Consider the following 19932-nt stretch of genomic DNA (forward strand, 5'->3'; position numbering starts at 1 on the left):
CTGCACACAGAGAGGTTTGCCATTTAATTTTGTATGTGACTGATTTTTTTTCACAATTTTTTTATTTCTAGATTCTCTACAGTATTAATGGATGCATTCGTAACTTTAAGATGGTTGGAGGTCCTGTAAGCACGAAGGCTCCAGGTAAAGGAATTGTCTTGTATCTAGAATTTGTGCATCTTATAGCATGTATATTTCAGTAATCAATAAGTTTTCTTTTGTGCATCTTTATCTTGTGCCTCAGTTACAATTACATAGAGGGCATTTTAAATTTCATCCCTCTCTCTCCCTCTGTTCCTAGGTCGCTCTGAGGCTGTCATTGAGGACTTTAAACTGAACATGGCCACACCCACCTCCAGTCATATGGTTGGAAGGTGTTTTGTTGCTACTGAGGCAGGAACCTATTTTGATGGCACCGGTTACCTGAAAGCAGGTGAGATGACACGCAGACAACTCAGCTGCAGTAAAGTAAGACTGTATTTACAATAGGAACATCACTTGGGACATTTGGCTAGCCTGTCATGGAGTTATCTACAGGTCAGCTGTGCAGAAACACCCTTGCAATGACCTGTGAACCATCTAGTAACTCCAGAACAAATGCACATACAAGTGACTAATAATCTCTCTGTCTTTATCCAGTCTCCTCCTATAGGGTGGGCCTAGATGTGTCAATCGCATTAGAGTTCCGAACCAGCAGGACCAATGGCGTGCTTTTGGCCATCAGTAACCAAGCAAATGATGGACTTGGTCTCGAGATTGTCCAGGGCAAGGTACACAGCAATATTTAAAGGAATGGTTCATTACTTTGGAAACCGCACTTGCTTTCTGGCAGAGGTTTAGCTGAAAAACTGAGTCTGTTACACAGTAAAGCACCAAAGACTGAAAGCATCTTATCTGGCTTAGTCAAATAACAAGAAAATCCTCGATGCGCGCATTCATATTTAGAGCTCACTAATTAGCATATTATATATTGTTTGTTTATCCACACAAAAACTGAAAGTCAGTACCAGCATTTCACTGTTTTATGAAGGGTTTGAGCCAGAAAGCTTCTTAACTCTATGCAGCTGCCAGGTGGTCAAGTCAGTCTCAGTCAAGAAATAGCCCAGCACTTAATATCCTATAAGGCAGTGTCGTGCTTATGTTTGTGTACTGATTAAACAAAGAGACACAACATAATGTGTTCATCAGTGACTTTTAGAAGTGGTGATATACAGTTGTGTCATGGTTGAAAAGATCCAAGCTACATGTGTCCTTCTGTTTCCATTTTTTGTGCTAAGCTAACCAGGTGCAGCCTCATTTAAAGCTAGACTATGCAAAATATTCCAGGGGCATTTTTGTTTTATTTGTTAAATGTCTTTTCACATTCCAACAGCAGTCAATACATCACCTGCTCTGATAATAATAATAAACAGTTCATTATTTGTAGTAGTCACCTGCCTATAAGAAACCTGTCCAACATTTTATATGCATTGAATGATTGGATTGTTAAGGAAAAACCTGCACTCTCTCTGCCAATTCATTGCGTGTCACCAACAACGCTAGCCAGACATATTGGTAGAGGTGTGAGTAGACTGCACAGGCAGGTAAAGAGCAACTACAACCAAATGTGGCATTGTGGTTTCTCTTTTTCTGTTGAACGGGTGATTCCCTCGTTTGGAGGTGTAAGGGTTGTGAGCTACATTGAATGTGACTTGATGTGATATGAATGCACCGCACTCCACACCTCACCAACGCCTTTACTCGTGGAGTAGTTATACTCAGGCAGTGTGTCTTCATGTGATTTGGGGGAGTGAATGAGACGGTATAGGGTCGGGGGTTATCGGTATTAAATCTAGCTTACGCTTCTGTCTACTGATAACCCAGCAGGCAAACTGTACGTGCTGTGTGTCACAGGAACCTACATGCATTCAGATGGTGATTAAAAAAATTGCACAAATACGTATATATATTATTATAATAGTCCTGATTTGCAGTCCATTTTACACTGCTAGCATCACAATTAATAGTTTTGAAAATTAATGAGTTAATTAAATATTCTCTTTGATAAATACCAATCAATATCTAGTTTTGGTCAAATTAAAAGTGAAAATGAAGCAATTTTTAAATTTTTTTTTTTTTTGGAATTATGTGACAGTCAGACCTAAATACATGTATCAAGTTTAAGGATTCAAACTTTATACGTAATGATCAAGAAAAGCACTTAGAGAGCGCAGTACTCCGCCAAGGCTGCTCAGTCGTATTATTTCTGATAGATGAAATTTTCAATTAAAAATTACATTGCGTTGAACACAGGCATGTGTTATGCATGTGTACGTCATGTATAGATACTGAATCACATGACCTAAATATGTAACGGGCGGTGGGAATTGATGGGACTCAGAAACACCCCCACAATTTAATCAATTGTTCCTTGTATCATTTCTGATGGATAAATCCTAATAAGTCCACAGCGGTCAATTTGTAGTAGGATCGCAATCATGTGATTGTCAGCAAGCAGCTGATGTAGTGTTCACTTGTCATAGTTACAGTGACGCTTTGACGCTATCTCACAATGATACAGAAATCTTTAATAAATCTGTGGATCCAGACTATAGCTGCATCACTGCCAAAATTGAATCACGTGCTCCTTGTGTCATTTTTGACCTTTCCTGAAAATTTCATCCAAATCCATTAGTCCCTTTTTGAGTAATGTTGCTAAAGGAGATAGATAGGTGGACGAATATACACCGATTGTCACATAACTCTGCTACATTCCTTGGTGGAGTAATAAAATTTAAATCCCTAAACTTTAAAAATTTAAAGTTTAAGGATGGACATATTCTAGGTCAAAGCTTGAGTGTGACCTGCATACTCTAGCTTTAATATGCTGTACACCAGGAAACAAATGTGTGCTTCCTAAAACTATTCCTTTAACCTAATTGCATTGGTTTATGCAGTCTGTAGATAGTGTGTGCCTTAAGAACTAGTTAGTTTTACTTGTGTATGTACAGTATATACAGTATATGTTGTTATCCCAATTTCCAGACAAAGAATTTATAAATGATAGCCACAGACTATGAAAAGAAATAAATGTCACTTTTAGCGCAAGCATTGAACTGTTGTGTCCATGTACCTGCCCCTCCCCCTAGTTGCTCTTCCATGTTGATAATGGGGCCGGACGAATCACAGCGGAGCACATGCCAGAGGGAGACGGCTTCTGTGATGGCCAGTGGCACTCCATCACTGCCAACAAGCTCCGCCACAGGGTGGAGCTGGTGGTTGATGGGAAGCAGAGCCAAGCGGAGAGTCCTAATGCTCGCTCCAACACCTGCGATACCAACGACCCCATCTATGTTGGAGGGTATCCTGGTATGAAAAGCCCAAAGACTCCCAGACTTAAAATAATAGCTGCACATTTCAGTAAATTTACATCTATACATTTTTTTCCCATCTGTTGTAGTAAGCATATAGACAGTGAGAATACAGTACACACTAATGTGCAATTTTTAACGCGCACATTGTATATCATTTCACAAAAAGCCTCACACTGATGTGTGAATGTGTTCCCTCTCTCTCAGATGGAGTTCGTCAGGCAGCTCTCTCCACCAACAGGTCCTTCCGAGGTTGCATAAAGAACCTGAAGATCACCAAGGCTTCTAAGACGATGGATGTGCAGTTCAACAAGGCTCTGGAGATTAAAGGAGTCCAGCCTCTCTCCTGTCCTGCTGTAGCTGGCTAACTGGTACCATAGAGCCTCTTCATGGAGCTACACAGATCTACAATGTGTGGAGCTTACTGCATTTAGGCAAGATCTCAGTATTGAAAGCTGCACTGGTCAGATGTTCATGTAAACATAACCCTAATCTATCATTTTGTTATCAACACCTTTGATTTTAATGTGCCGAAAGGTTTGTAAGCATTTTCATGGAAGTCCAGTACCAATACCAACTTATGTTTCAGTCAGGGAATATGAGGCTGTGCATTCATAAATCTTTTTGTACTCCTTAACTAGTGTACTTTTAACCTAAAGCATGAACTGAAAGACCATGTGGACTCATCCCATTTGTGCGAATTCATTTTTCTGGTCTTGTGGCCTCAGTTCGTCAAGATGAGTGTCCAACCTAAGAGACAGATTTTTGAAAATTTTGACAACCTTTGTCTGGCCAAACGCAATCTTCTCAGCAGCATAGACACCACCTATAGGAAGAAAAGTGAGAATTTTGCATCTACATCTTGTTGCTTCTTTGGGGCTACCAACATGCACAATTACCTACTGAGATTTTAAAAGAGCAAGACAAACATTTTACTTAAAAACACACAAAAAAGCTTGTTACTGCATATTATTATGTACTGTCGCTAAAAGCCTTGAAATTCACCTTTATGCTTCTAGGGAGAGACTGACAGTACAGCAGGAGACCCTGACTTCATGCAAAGTATAAGACTCTGGTCAGTACATTTATAGTGATTTAAAAGCAAGCTCTCACCGTGTCTCCTAGTTTAGGAAGAGGAAAGTGTTGCACTTTTACTCAGCTTTTTGATCAAAGTCAAAACCAACAAATACTTAAGGCACATTGCTTTTCAAAAAAATTAAAACCTTTAATAAATAGGCTTAACATATGTGTGTTTCAACTCAGTTTATCCTGTAACTCTTAAGTTGTGGCTGCATACAACACTACAGGGGGTATTGCAAATGCAAAAAAAATGCCTCCTTGAAGTACACAGCTCTGAGGTTGTCAGTATGAAAGAGACAGTAAAGAATAGGTTCAATAACAACAAAACAAATGTGTTTCTTTAATAATTTTTTTGTGGTCAATCTTGGTGTTTGACACATTCTTTTGAAGTTAAGAAAGTTATGTTTTATGTTCTAATCACTGCATTGTCAGTTTAATGAACAGAATGATTAAGCTTTTAAAACTCTACACAACAGTCAGCAACACCATTATATATTATATTATGAAATGATTTCCTTTTCACACAGTTTCTGAATTCACCATTCCTTATATACCTGAACAGTTTAAGATGTTGAATATGGTGTCTTTGTAATCTTGGACCAGCAGAACATATCTGCAAGCATCACCTTGTCTGTGTTATCATGCTTATTTCAGGATGCTAAATATGTTATTTGGTTATATCAGAAAGTATAATGGTCACAATGAAGGATCCATTTCTGAAAATGTCGAAGGCCGGAAACTGTGCAATTGTTGCAGGTTTCATGCATTATGAAAAGGCAAACATCGTTTCCACATGACCTGGATGACTTTATCAGGCCTGTAAAATATGTCAAGAAGTTGTGTCCTGATGAAGACTGAGCTGAAACACATAGGCACTAAGCTCCCTCATTAAAGGATTTTTAGTGTTACCTTGGTATTTTTTGGTTATGACTCAGCTAAGTACAAGTCTAACTTCTTTCTCTTCCGTCCTTTGATTTTTTTTTGATACTTGCATTTGTGAAGCAGCACTTCTCAGCCATCTTGCTAGGCATTTCATGATTTGTTGAGGTTTAATAAAACGTTACCATTTAGACCTCTGCTGTAGTTACAGGTGCTTACTGTGTTCCAGCTTATTGTCTTTGGGATATGTGTGATGTGTGAGCATTAAAGTCTTTCCTTGGCCTTCTTGAAGAGGCAGTCCAGGGTCCTCTGAAGGTTTTGTGCTGGTGAAATATTTATGTAAATTTACCAGTAAAACAAAAACTTCTCTGGAAAACAATGAAAAGTTACAGTTTATACATGTGTTTTTTTCTACATTTGTCCTACATAAACCTTGTTCCCTGAAAATTAGTTGAGAATATCAGAATCGGAATCATTTCTTTGTTGGGGTATGCTCTTACTCTTAAAGGAGTAGTTGACATAGAACATTGTCTAGTCATTCTATTCTCACCTTCATGTCAGTGACACCGTGTAAAAAGCTGGGATTTTTAGTCTAAAGCTATACTGACTAGCTACATTGACCAATATCATGTTGACATGTTAAATTTAAACTTTACCAGATATGAAGGTGACTAGAAAATGAGAACTTTTTCTTTTTTTAAGTTTGGGGCTCTATATTCCTGTAACATTCCATAAACCAAGAGATTAGATTGATACGATGTGAACCTTTCACACAAGTTGCAGCTTGTATCATTTTCTATAATATTGAGAAGGCAAACTGAAGGTACAAGGTTTCTGCAGGACACAAAGTTCATGTTGTGCATGGTTTTGCTGAAAATACTTAAGTATCTGTTTCTTCAAATATATTCTTAGCAGCATCACAGAGATTGTCCTGTCCTTCTTTAAACTGCCATGTCAGAGGTTTTACAAATTTATTCCGTCTCACTTGAATGAAAGTTACACTTTTGGTGGTGTCTCATGTGGTAATGTTCTTCACATTTTAGATCTATTATGCAGTAAACTTTGAACTGAAGGAGGACAGTTGCAGTTACATATTTTGCCCAAACCATTCAGTCCTAAATAGGATTAATTTGTGTTGAAATATTCAGCCTGGGAAACACTACATCAGGGAGATTTTCTGTACAGTGTGCAGAATGTGATTAATGCCTTCCACAATGGAGAATAATTCTGAGGTGCAATCAAGATGACACCGACATTTTTAAGAAGAAATTAACTTTCTTGGGATGATCAATTTGAAAACATGGCTGAACACTGGGACTAAAAACAATGCAATAAAAACTACAATTTCTTCCTGTTTTTTAGTAATAAGAACATTACGTTTTTTGCAATTATTAATGATATGTACTGTATTGTTGCTACATAGGCAATCAGCCCTGCAAATAAACTCATATACTTGTTCAAATGACGAAAATCTGCTCCTCACAAAGACCAATATTGCAATGCTACATTTATTTATGCAGCGAGGACACATTTAGGAGCTAGATGAAACCCCTGTGTTTTATTGCTGAACCTCCACCAGATGGTGCTGCTGCACTTCACAGCTCTTAACAAAGTAGAGCCACTGGAGTCCCTGTTATTGATTAGAACGGTTTAGAACTGTCCATTGCTAAATATCAAATGTCATGCACTTTTCATATACTAAAATTTCAAGTGACCACATTCAATTTGTCTGAATTTGGAAATGTGTGATAATTTTAATATCCATCCATTATCTATAAACCGCTTAATCCACATTAGGGTCCCTGGAGGGGCTGGAGTCTATCCCAGCTGACTTAGGGTGAAGGCAGGGGACACCCTGGACAGGTCACCAGTCTATCACAGGGCTACATATAGAGACGATCGCACTCATATTCACACCTATGGACAATTTAGAGTTACCGGTTAACCTCAGCATGTTTTTGGACTGTGGGAGGAAGCTGGAGAACCTGGAGAAAACCCATGCATGCACAGGGAGAACATGCAAACTCCATGGAGAAAGATCCTGGGAAGGCCGGGACGCGAACCAGGGATTGACAGTGCTAACCACTGTGCAGCCCCTTAATTTTAATATGACATTTCTAAATATTGTGTGCTATTAAAGTAGTATTCTTACAAATAGCACATTGTTTGCCCTACTTTAATCTTATCTTCTCAGTCTTGGCACAGTAACAAAGAGAAGGTAGGATGCTAACCAGCACTTGTATTCCAAATGTGCTAGATGACAGTGTATAGCAACAGAAGGCAAGGATGTCCTTGCATTTACAGCTCAGAATGTGGCATTTGGTTCAGTTACCCCAGGAACTTCCTAGAAACTTAACGTGAATTTCTTTTCTGGTTCTGGAGAAATTAAATGATGAAATAAAGGTCCAGATACCTCATTTTATTGTGCATTCCTCTTTTATTTTCATAGTCCTCTTTACACAAGGTGGAGAATGGTTAGAAGTCAGCCCACTAAACCTTACCGTGGCACCCTGAAGTGGAATGTTTAGAAGATATAATAAAGCCTCACATTTTATCCACTTGCTCACTTAAAGTAATGGAAAATGATCAACTCACCATTTTGTGACACACTTTCATTTCTGAGAGTCAAAAATGGCTGTTTAAAAGTCAAGTCATCTCTGATTCACTCAGACTTCTAAATATTTAGGTTAAAATCACACTTTTTGTGTTGAGAATGATATTAAATGTGAGCACACACTGGAACCAACTAAAGCAGTGTTGGACATACAGAGGCATATCTTGTGTCATACAATAGTAGATTGATCTAAAAGCTCATTTGCTGAAAACCTGGTATACTACTCCATTTGTCCCACCATTAAAGAAGGCAGTCCACCATCAGTTCTCGTGTGAATGTTTACTGTAAACCCACCCATCCCTCCTTCCCTTATATCATCCTAGTGAAAGATGTGAGATAAAACAACTGGCTACAGCATTAATCTAAGTCTTATTTTGACTTTAGTCAAAGCATTCAAGCATTCCATGTTTATATCACTGAAAATAAAGCAATAGTCTCTTCAGCTACCATATTAACGTGAGTGTATACAGTAGATAGAGAGAAGTGACTGTGCCTGGTCTTGTTTAGTTCAGGCATTTGAGTAGAAACCTCCTAAGAAGAGTAACATTGTTTATCATCTACACAGTAACAGCACTGTCTTGGTGTCAGATCTGTTGACTTATTGCATGCTGTCGGTCCTCTTGAACTGATCAAGTGAGTTCCAGACGTGGTCGCATTTCCCTCCAGCAGTCTATGCTTGTTTGGCACCCTCAGCCGCCGCCCTCAGCCACACCCACACAGCCCAGGGTCCTTCTCCACCTACTACCCACAGGTAAGCAGCTCTCCTGGGTATGGTTCCTCCTACTCTTGATCCAGGCCTTGTCAGGATGACTGCATGAGGCCCGTCAGTCGTTTGCCCGTCAGTGACTTGCCCTGAGAAGAAACAGAGAGCAAGGGAGGTGAGGGTGACGGCTGTCAAAATGCCATCAACTCAACTTTCCTGAGGATTTAGAGAGCACAGTGGGAAGCAGGCTGAAAGAAAAGAAAAACCCTGTCTGCAAAAAGTACATTAAAGCTCAATGTAGGGAGAGATGGTTATGAAAGGATGGTCAGTGAATGAATAAAAAAGTGGTAATACAATGACAGATGCAATAGGTAGTATGTGAAGTCCAGTAAGACTAACATAATATTTAATTATTGATTCTTACATTTCATGCTCACAATGCATCTGCAGAGAGATTTTTGTGATTTTTGAGAAGTTTGTGCACACAAGCGGCTTCAGGTGTTGAAGTAAAAAGTATAGCTGCCATAGGGCACAACAGACCTGTGAGGCCAAAATGTGTCAATCCCTTCACTATATTTGTGAAAGCTTTCTTTTCTGTGTTTATCCTGCATCTGTACTTCAATATCCCTATGAGCAATTGCTTGTTCAGCGATGCAGCTGGACAAATTAATTTCTGCACTGAACACACACCACACCATTTCTTAAAACCAGTATTAAGAAAAAGAAGATGTCCCTTAAGTGAAGTCGCCAACAGCAGTCAACTGTTTACTGAGTACAGACATCACAACTTTTGCAAATGTAAAGTGATGTTGCAGCTACACAGATATGGAAATGAATGTAAATATTAAAAAATGTCCAGGTCTTTGCGCCTGTATAGCTCAATGCGTTGAGCAGGCGACCCATGTACAGGGGCTGGTCCCCGATGCAGCTGGCCCGGGTTCGATTCCCGCTCGCGGCCCTTTGCTGCATGTCTTCCCCTGACTCTTCTCCCCTGTTTCCTGTCTCTCTCTCACTGTGCCTATCTAATAAAAAGCTGACAAAAAAGGCCAAAAAAATAACTTTAAAAAAAAAAAAAAATGTCCAGGTCTTTGACAAGTTGTAAAATACTACATTGTTGAATTCCAGGTACCTGTGACTAAATGTTTTGTGCTTTTGTAGATACACTGTGATCTGTAAGTTGTAACGTGTAAATGATAAACGGAGGCATGATATTGTTGAAATGTCACTTATTTTTCTCCAGAAATTTCAGTTTGTTCATAATGTCTTTTAAAAAGATTCATTAAATGTGAACATTTTCAGAATGTACTTTTCTTGCACTAAAAGGGAAAAATCGTTATTTATTAGTTATTATGCTGTGATTTTACTAGGGCTGTCAAAATTAGCGCATTAACACGGATTAATCCAGCACCATAATTAATCAGATTAAAAAATTTAACGCAATTAACGCATCTGCAGTGCAGAATGACTCAAAATCCCTGAAACGTACCTGGCAGCGCATTTCGGGTATTTTAAATTTGATGGGTCACTTCTTTTTTTTTTTTTCACCGGCACAGCTTTTCCGTTGTTTACGGCATTAGTTTATCAGCTCAGGAAACACACAAACCAATTAGGTACGAGTTCAGCCATCCCATGTGACACTACTCAGCCAATGAATTGGTCTCTGCATTCCAGTCACTAAACATCGCAGCTGAGTTCAGAAAACAGGTGAGGGACAGACGAGAAGAGGACGGACAAAAAGATAAACAAGAAAAGCACTCAGAGAGTGCAGTGCTCCGGCAAGACTGTTCATTCCTCAATTTGTGTATTCAGAAATCACGGCAACATAGAATCTGGTCATTTAATATAGATCGACCCACAAACTAATTAAATAAATACAAAATTGCCTTGCGTGACCACAGGCATGTGTAGTGTACTACATAACGTATGCATGCACAACACCATGTCACACCAAATTGCGTGACCGAAATATGTAACGGGTCGAGTGAATTGTTGCAGGTGTTACCGACCCTATTTTGCCGGCCGCCGAACCATGGTTGGGCAGCCTCGGGTAGCGCTAGCCCGCTTAGCTTAGCGTGGCTCGTTAATGGTAACAGCCAATATAAGTCTGGACAAACTTTGCAGGGGGAGAACGAGGCACTTTATTGAACCGACAGCAACTGTCCACACTTACAGTTCATCCAGGGTACACTGGCTTCTCACACTTACCCTCTATGACTGGTTATATCATCAAGGTGCATCTCACTATGCCTCCAGTTCCACATTCGTCTCTGCAACAACACACACCGCTGCAGCGCTCCTCCTTACATCACCCTCTCACACTCTCACACACACACCGCAACCTGCCTAGGTTAAAGAGAGCAGGCTTGACCTGCAACACAGGTAACTGAAACAGCATTCACTTGTTGTCATGGTTACAGCGACGCCGTCCCGGCCGCTATATCTCGCAATGGAAAATACTTAACAAATCCATGGATCCAGACTATAAGCTGCATCACAGCCAAAATCTAATGAAGTGGTCCTTGTGTCATTTCTGACCTTCCCTGAAAATTTCATCCAAATCCTTTGGTCTGTTTTTGAGTAATGTTGCAGACGGACAGACAGATTCACAGACAAACATACGCCGATTGTCACATAACTCCGCCGCGTTCCTTGGCGGAGTAATAAACAAATCGACACAGAGAGGAAAGTCGTTTTACTGGCCTGCCCACTAGGGATCAAAGTGAGCTGTAGGTGGCCCTCAACTAAAATTAGTTTGACACTCCTGTTCTACTGAATGCAGTTTTCAGCTTTAAAAGCAGAGGAAATGGGACACTCACCACACTGCGAGTGAACTTCTCCAGAGAGGTGCGTCTCCCCTGCTCCATCTCAGGCTATAGGGTAAAGAAAAAGTGAAAACATTTCTCTGCCACACAATACACATGTAAGGGTCATTTCAAAGTCCAAAATTACACAAGATTTCAAGCATTTAAATTTTTTTTTTTACAAATTACAGTTCTGTGTAATTCTTGCAGCTGCATTGGAAAAAAATGTTCCGCTTTCCATTCAGTCAGTGGTTGTTGGTAGTTGCCATGTCAGTGTAATTAATGCGAAGTCAGTGATTGATGTGCATCCCTTAAAATGTCTCAATGATGCCTCTATATAAAGCAACCTTCAGTTCCTGCATTGCCATTGCTATCTGCAGTTAACTTATTCAAAATATAGGTATGTACACAAAGCTGAGTCGTTGATTGATGACAAACATAGAGACACATACTTTCTTCCTTGCCATCAGTAGGTCCTGGTATACATTGGAGCGCAAGAAACGTGTGTAGCTGTCACTTTTCATCAACTTATAGATGTGGTCCTAAATGGACAGAAAGATGGACACACAGAGAGAAAGAACAAGAAATTCATATATTGACCAGCAGGAAGAGGAGGATGATTCTGCTCTGTGTGTACACTACCATTCAAAAGTTTGGGGTCACTTAGAAATGTCTTTATTTTTGAAAGAGAATCATTTTTTTTCAATGAAGATCACATGAAATAAATCAGAAATACAGTCTAGACATTGTTAATGTGGTAAACGACTATTCAAGCTGGAAACAGCTGATTTTAAACGGAATATCTACATAGGGGTACAGAGGCCCATTTCCAGCAACCATCACTCCTGTGTTCTAATGCTACATTGTGTTAGCTAATGGTGTTGAAAAGTTAATTGATGATTAGAAAACCCTTGTGCAGTTATGTTAGCACATGAATAAAAATGTGAGTCTTCATGGAAAACATGAAATTGTCTGGGTGACCCCAAATTTTTGAACGGTAGTGTTCATGGCTCTGTGCTCATGATGTTCTGAATTTGCAAAGCACAGTAAACTAAAGTTAACAGTGGCCCATTAGTTGATTCAGGTGAAGCATGTAAGACAGACAAACTGGACAGACAGAGAATTTCTGTAAAGGTTTCTATGATGCAGACAACTTAAAAAGAAAAATTAAAACATAGATATAAATACTCTAAATGGTATGTAGATTAGGGCCCCTTATAGACAGTATGCTTATTTGGATCCTCTTATAAAAGGATGAGAAATATTGATGAACACATTTAAGGAAATTGGTCCATAGTCTGGGAAACATGCATTTTTGCTTTTTTGTAGACTGATGGAAAAACCAAAATATTTATGTCTATTTGTTAAATATGAAGCTACCTGCTAGTTTAGCATTAAGCTCAGCCTAGAAATAGTACTGCATACAACCCAACAGCTGTTTTTAGACTTAATTTTTCTACGACTTAATGTGATGATTTGCAGCTTAGGACAGCAGACTTGCTGTTTCTAAATTCTCTTTGAACTCAACAGTGTTTCCTAAAATATCCATCTACTGCAATATTGATGAACATTGCAAAGAATGGAATTTGTATAATTTGCAGTTTGATTATGTAGAGATGGATAGACAGGTGGGCTACAGAGTGGCTTGGTGGTTAGCACTGTTGCCTTGCAGCTAGAAGATCCCCAGTTTACATCCAGGCCTTCTCGGGATCTTTCTGCATGACGTTTGCATGTTCTCCCTGTGCATACATGGGTTTTCTCCAGGTAATCGAGTTTCCTCCCACAGTCCAAAAACATGCTGAGGTTAACTGGTAACTCTAAATTGTCTGTATGTGTGAATGTGAGTGTGATCGTTTGCCTCTATATGTAGCCTTTGATAGACTGGTGACCTGTCCAGGGTGTCCCCTGCCTTCACCCTAAGTCAGCTGGGATAGACTCCAGCCCCTCCAGGGACCCTAATGAGGATTAAGCAGTGTATAGATAATAGATGGATGGATAGACAGGTGGAAAAAAATAGGCAAGAACACTTCAATCTCATTGAAGTGTTCAGTCTCATTAATCATAAGATCAGACCACTTCTTACTAGTGAGACATCATAATCATGACCCAAATTGAAGTTAATATCAATCACTACATCCCTCCTTCTATAGTATTCATATTTTATGTTTTTTAATGCTCACTTTACAATAAATTATTTAATATGCCCTTATAGAGCAGATAATTTACTGTGAAATCACAGCACCTGTGCATCCTCGTAGCTATATCGTCCAGGGTCTTTCAGGTTCTGACTGGTGCGTTCATAGCTGTGGGAGTCTAGGTTAATAGAGCTTGGTGCTCCCTCTGCCAGGAACTCTGCCCAGATATCCTGAGCCCTCTGTCCAACCTCCTGCTGGGGCATCCTCTTCAGGTCCTGTACTGCCAGCCAGAACCTGCAACCATGCAAAATCAAATACACATCAGTGGATGTTGAGACTGAGTGTTAGTGTTTGTGTTGATATTAAATTATATTTTTGCCATTTTCTAATTTATGAAGGTGATGTAAAGCACTTCTTTTGCCTTTTGAGTTGATGTCTAGTAATATTTTAGGTAATGAGTGATGGATTTCTTGTAATTAATCAGATAATGATCCGACATGATAGAAGGAGGGGGTGGGGCATAGTCTCTGTTTCTTTCGACAAACATAAAAGAAAACGTCTAGAACATGGCATCAGCAGTCTGTGACCTCATGTTAGATGTTTGTCTTGCTTAAAGTGAGAGTAAATCGACCAAACACAGGCAACAATATCAGCGGTGTCATGTTGTGATTTGGAATGTTTGAAAAATGTAAGTCTAAAAGCAGAGCCCTCTTAAGGCAGAACAGCGCAAAGGAAGTTGCAAAAACAGGGAACAACACAATATCTATCTGCTAAACAACATATAGAAGATATTTGTCAGATTATCTGCAAGAGATTAAGACCAATTCTGAAGATATCTCAGAGTTAGGTGGGGCAGATTCATTTGTTTTCACTTTGTTTAAGACATCTCGCCCATTGGGTGCTATTTTCTTGGTATACATAAAGTAGTGAAGATTAGATCTCACATACACTACCAGTCAAAAATTTTAGAACACTGCAATTTATCCATTTTTTTATTGGAAATTATTCATGTGTATTCATGTCTCATTGTACTCTAAAATGAAAGCATAGAACAAATAAATGAACTTAAAAAAATCAATTTAGAAACCAAAATGTATTCTAAATTTTTGACTAATCAAAGTAGCCACCTTTGGCAGATGTAACAGCTGAACACACTTGTGACATTCTTTCCACAATGGAAATCAAATATTCTTCAGAAAGTTCTTCCAACTCTTGCAGAAGTTCCCATAAATGTGTGGCACTTGTAGGTTGCTTTGCTTTCACTCTTCTGTCCAGTTCATCCCAAACCAGCTCCATGGGGTTTAAGTCTGGAGATTTTGCTGCCACTCCATGTTTTCAAGCTTACCATCTCGTTCTTTTTTCCTAAGGTAGTTCTGGCAAAGCTTGGACTTATGTTTTGGGTCATTATCTTGCTGTAGATGAAGCCCTGACCAAGTAGGAACATACCAGAGGGTACTGCATGGCGCTGCAGAATTCTGTGATAGCTGTTTAGGTTCAGGGTTCCTCTCACTCTGTACAAATCACCAACCCTGGATCCAGCAAAACAGCCCCAAACCATTACGCTTCCTCCTCCATGTTTGACAGTTGATGTCACGCACTGAGGAACCATCCTTTCTCCTACTCGACAGTGTACGAAAATCCTGCATGATGAACCAGAGATTTCAAATTTTGATTCATCAGTCTATAATACCTTCCAGTCTTCAGTAGTCCATTGGTGGTGTTTCATGGCCCAGGCAAGCCACTTTTTCTTATTCTGATGTCTCAGCAATGGCTTTCTTGCTGTAACTCGACCTGTCAAACGTGCAACTCCAAATTTTCTCTCCACAGTTGAAACTGAGACTTGCTCACTACGACCACTATTACCGTAAGCTGTGCTTGAAGCTGTTGTCCTGTGAGCTGCCTATCACCAAGCTGTTGACTCTCAGAAACTTGTCTTCTGATTCTGTTGTGTCTTTGGGTCTTCCAGACCTCTTCCTGTCAGAGTTTCCCCAGTTTCTGAGTGCCTGTTGATGGTGAAGAAAACTGTACTCACTGACACCTTGTCTTTCTTGGCAATCTTTCTGTAGGAAAGACCTAGATTTTTATGTGTTGTGATGGTCTGTCTCTCTTTTATTGCTAATTGCCTTTTCCTCGTCACTTTAATAGCAACACGCTACTTTCAGCAGTACAATATTGTTCAAATAATGCTCTGGAGGGTATGGTGCCAGGGTGTGTTCCAACACTACTTTTATGCAGACAGAGGGAGTTGTAAATAATCAAGAAAAGTTGGGACACCTGTAGGATTTGGTAGCACCAACTTTCAAGACTTGATCAACCTCTATTGATGCAGAATATCTTTCAGTTGTTAACTCATTTCTTGTTCCCTGAAAAAGGCATTTTGGATAATTCTGAAACGTACATTATTATTCAATTTTGGGTAACCTTACCTTTTTTGTAACCTCTGGCAGCTCACCACTTACCTTTGTACCTTTTCAAGCTATTCATTGGATTTGAACTACTTGAATTAAAAAAAAAAAAAAAAATCTACAAAATGGGGCGTTCTAAAACTTTTGACCAGTAGCATATGTATGATGACCGTGTTGCAAAAACACACAGTTTAAATATTTAACGAGATTAAATGATGAGACCGGACTTTGTTGAACACTAGAGGCAGCAGAGAGCAACTGATGACTTGCCCCAAATATTAGTTTGTAGCTATATTTATCTGTGGACTGGTTTTGCAATCTATAGAGAAAAAGCTCTGGGCCTGTTTCTCTCACTCACTGTCATTCTCGCTTTCTGTAGTGCTCCTCCGAAAGCTGCTTCATAAAACCAAAAGCAATTAAAGGTCCACAGACAGAAATCCAGACAGATGGAGAGATAGGGCTGAGGAGGCTGCTGGGAAAGCCAGAGGGTGAATGTAATATGTGTGAATGCTCTCTCCTTCTGTTTGTGCGTATTTTTCTGTGTTTTATCTCCCTCTGGCTCAGAGATATCAACAACCTCAATACTATCACTTATTCCCCACACTTTCATTCCCGACACGTTTTTCCTTCTCTCTTGCTATAGCTTTCAGAGACACTCACTTTCTCTTTCACTCACACATTATAAAATTACCAACTTATTGCTGCTCTGGTGCATACAGGGCTGATGTAGTGTAGCTGTACATCTACTGAAGGATGAATTTAATATTTGTTCTGTGAATCAAGAAATAACTACAAAATCAACAGACTTTTTCATTTAGAGGAAAAGATACACTTTCAGCTGTTTAAACAAACACACACACATTAAGGTATAAAAGGCATGTTACCTTTTTAAAAATCCCCAAAATTGTACCATTATTCACCCAGGAAGTGCAAAAACAAACAGTCCTGGAACTAAAAACTTAAGTTGAAAACTTTCCAAAAATATATTGTTTGACACAGATCCTGTAAAAAACTAACACAAAAAAAATCTGTAGTCTTTATATGGCAGGATAAATTTGTCATACTGCACAAAAGACATATTGAAATTGTCTCGTCTTATAGCCATGATTGTATTGTTTCCATAGATGTGCAGGACTTTAGATTTCAGTGAATGATGATCCCACAGTGAGAAAAAGGGACACGTTCTGCTGTGTGTTCTGTCCTTCAGAAACATAATGGTTTAAATGAATACTGCAGTTTGACTTCTTAAACAAAAAATATAACTAAATAATTATTATTAATAATGCTAGATTAAACAAAGCAGTTACTTGAAAAGCTAAACAATACCAGGCTGTTTCTCCTGTTTTTCTGCACTGTGCTGAGCCATGCTAACTGACTGCTCTCAGTAGCTTCATTCTTAATGCACATGGCATCAGAGTGATACACTGCCTGTCCAAAACAAAATTGCCGGTTTTACCCAAGTAAATAGGCAAGAGCATTCCATTGGATAATTACTGCAGTGATGAATATGTTTCAGCTGCAACAACTTATTTAATCCTAGCTGATGCAGTGAGTAGCTTCTCATTTCTTAAACATCCGTGTCGGAAGACAAATCCTGTGGTCATGGAAAGGATGTTAATCTGTCTCAGAAAGGTCAATGTACTGGCCTGCATCAAGCAAAGAAAACAACTAAGGACATTTCTGAAACTACTAAAATCAGATTAAGAACCTTACAACTCATTATTAAAACCTGAAGAATAGTTGTGAACCATCATCTCAGAGGAAGAAATGTGGAGGAGGAACAAACTCTTGGAAGATCGTGATCTGAGATCATTTAAACGTTTTGTGAAATCATATCACAGGAAATCAACAGTAGAACTCACGCCTATGTTTGATAGTGACAGTAAGAGCATTTCCACATGCACGATGCGAAGGGAACTCAAGGGATTGGGACTAAACAGCTGTGTAGCTCTAAGAAAACCACTGATCAATGAGGCTAATCAGAAAAAAAGTCTTCAATTTGCTATGGAGCATAAAGATTGGACTCTGGAGCAATGGAAGAAGGTCATGTGGTCTGATGAGTCCAGATTTACCCTGTTCCAAAGTGATGGGCGCATCAGGGTAAGAAGAGAGGTGTTCTCTTGTGGGTTCAGTGTTATAATCGTTCATAACTCTTCCACCCATATCATAACCAAAACCCCCTCCTACCACCGCATCACCCCCATCCTACAAGAACTACACTGGCTCCCAGTCAAGCAAAGAATTCAATTCAAAACCCTTCTGTTCACCTTCAAGTCCATCCATCATCTCGCTCCTCCATACCTCTCCGACCTCATCTCTGTCAACACTCCATCCCGTTCCCTCAGATCCTCCTTCTCCATCCACCTCACTGTCCCCTCTGCCCATCTCAGCACCATGGGGAGCAGAGCCTTCAGTCGCTCTGCTCCCCAGCTCTGGAACTCATTCCCCCGGACATCAGGAACTGTGACACCCTCCAGATTGTCAAATCTGAAAGGCGCTTTAAATGAAATGTATTATTATTATTATTATTATTATTATTATTATTATTATTATTATTATTATTATTATTATTATTATTATTATTATTATAATAATCTGGGGTTGCTGCAGTTGGTCACGTCAAGGTTCAGCAACATTATGTGCCCAAAGAATCTGATCAGCTGACTACCTGAATATACTGAATGACCAGGTCTTTCCATCGCAGGGTTTTTCTTCCCTGATGGCATGGGCATATTCCGAGATGAAAATGCCAGGATTCATGGGGCTCACATTCTGAATGAATGGATGAGGAAGTATGAGACATCATTTTCACACATGGATTGGCCTCCATAGAGTCCAGACCTCAGCCCCATTGAGAATCTTTGGGATGTGGTGGAGAAGACTTTGCGCAGCGGTCCGACTCTCCCATCATCAATACAAGATCTTGGGAGAAAATTTATCAAACACTGGACAGAAATAAATGTTGTGACATTGCAGAAGCTTATCGAAATAATGCCACAGTGAATGTGTGCCGTACTCAAAGCTAAAGGCGGTCCAGTGAAATGTTAGAGTGTGCGACTTTTTTTGGACAGGAAGTGTATTTTAGAAATTTGACATTCAGCAAATACCTCCACAGTTAATCTTACATTTTATAACAGATCTACCAAGAAGGTAGACATTATAGTTTGAATGCTTTTCTGGTTGTAACTCATTTATTTTCCAGTCTTGTAATGTTCTTGTGTCTCTGTCCTGCTGTTTTTATACTCCATTTACCAACAGGAGTTCCTGAAGCTGCATTTCATTGTTTTTCTACCCCTTTTTCCGCACTGTTGAAGGTTTCACTATGTTAAACATTCTTAAAGAAACAGTTACAAATGTATCTTGCTGAGCAAAATCAGAAATTAATTATACCTCCAAGTGCGAAGATAATCTGTGTAACAATGTAGCTCAACAGGACCTTTGTACCTATGCTTGGTTTTCTGGGAATTTTGTGCTAATGCCATTATCTTTCTGTGGGTAGTGTTCTTTTCTTTGTGTGTTTAAGGTTTCAGGTAACTGGGAACTAGCAAACCTTCACTTAATTGTTTTTCTGTGTTTACAGTGTTCAGGTGATATGCTGGAACACGAAGGATGCCAAAACGAAAAAGTTGTTTTTTTTTTTCAGGGCAATGAAGTCTTTTTAATAACTGTTTTGCTCTCCTTACTAGTAAAAATGCGCACATGTTCTGCTAAACTGCTTCACTGCTACCAGATGAACTACCAACACTGAGTTGGATTTATAATGCAGAAGAAGCTTTCTTTACCTGACCACAGAAAGAAGAATTATTTAAGGTTTTAAACAAGCTGTTGTAACTGACTTTACCCACAATATGACATGGATAGCAGGTTACAGACATTTCAGGGTTTCCAGGAAGAATATTTCTGTTATTGTTCCCATTTAAAGGTCCTCAAAATCTGTAGTTAACTGATGTTTTCTCCTAATCTGC

At 39.3% G+C, this 19932-nt stretch overlaps 2 protein-coding genes across 9 annotated transcripts in view; one reads left to right on the forward strand and one right to left on the reverse strand.

Moving 5' to 3' along the window:
- lama2 (laminin, alpha 2) overlaps window positions 1-6231 on the forward strand; it is a 308893-nt gene extending 302662 nt beyond the window's left edge. For all 7 annotated transcript variants that reach the window (XM_055016148.1, XM_055016150.1, XM_055016149.1 and 4 more), the window contains 5 exons: window positions 72-144; window positions 302-433; window positions 640-770; window positions 3129-3348; window positions 3558-6231. In XM_055016148.1, the coding sequence (XP_054872123.1) occupies window positions 72-144; window positions 302-433; window positions 640-770; window positions 3129-3348; window positions 3558-3718 (717 nt within the window). In that variant the 3' untranslated portion in view covers window positions 3719-6231. The remainder of the gene's footprint in view (window positions 1-71; window positions 145-301; window positions 434-639; window positions 771-3128; window positions 3349-3557) is intronic.
- A 1495-nt stretch (window positions 6232-7726) lies between these two features.
- The window catches only part of rgs6 (regulator of G protein signaling 6), a 136168-nt gene continuing 123962 nt past the window's right edge, over window positions 7727-19932 (reverse strand). For both annotated transcript variants that reach the window (XM_023271747.3, XM_055016155.1), the window contains exons 15-18: window positions 13670-13856; window positions 11880-11969; window positions 11443-11496; window positions 7727-8775 (exon numbers count right to left, since the gene is read on the reverse strand). In XM_023271747.3, coding sequence (XP_023127515.2) covers window positions 8725-8775; window positions 11443-11496; window positions 11880-11969; window positions 13670-13856 — 382 coding nt within the window. In that variant the 3' untranslated portion in view covers window positions 7727-8724. The remainder of the gene's footprint in view (window positions 8776-11442; window positions 11497-11879; window positions 11970-13669; window positions 13857-19932) is intronic.

The sequence above is a fragment of the Amphiprion ocellaris genome, chromosome 12 (genome assembly GCF_022539595.1).
Source record: "Amphiprion ocellaris isolate individual 3 ecotype Okinawa chromosome 12, ASM2253959v1, whole genome shotgun sequence".
In the NCBI taxonomy this organism is placed as follows: Eukaryota; Metazoa; Chordata; class Actinopteri; family Pomacentridae; genus Amphiprion; species Amphiprion ocellaris.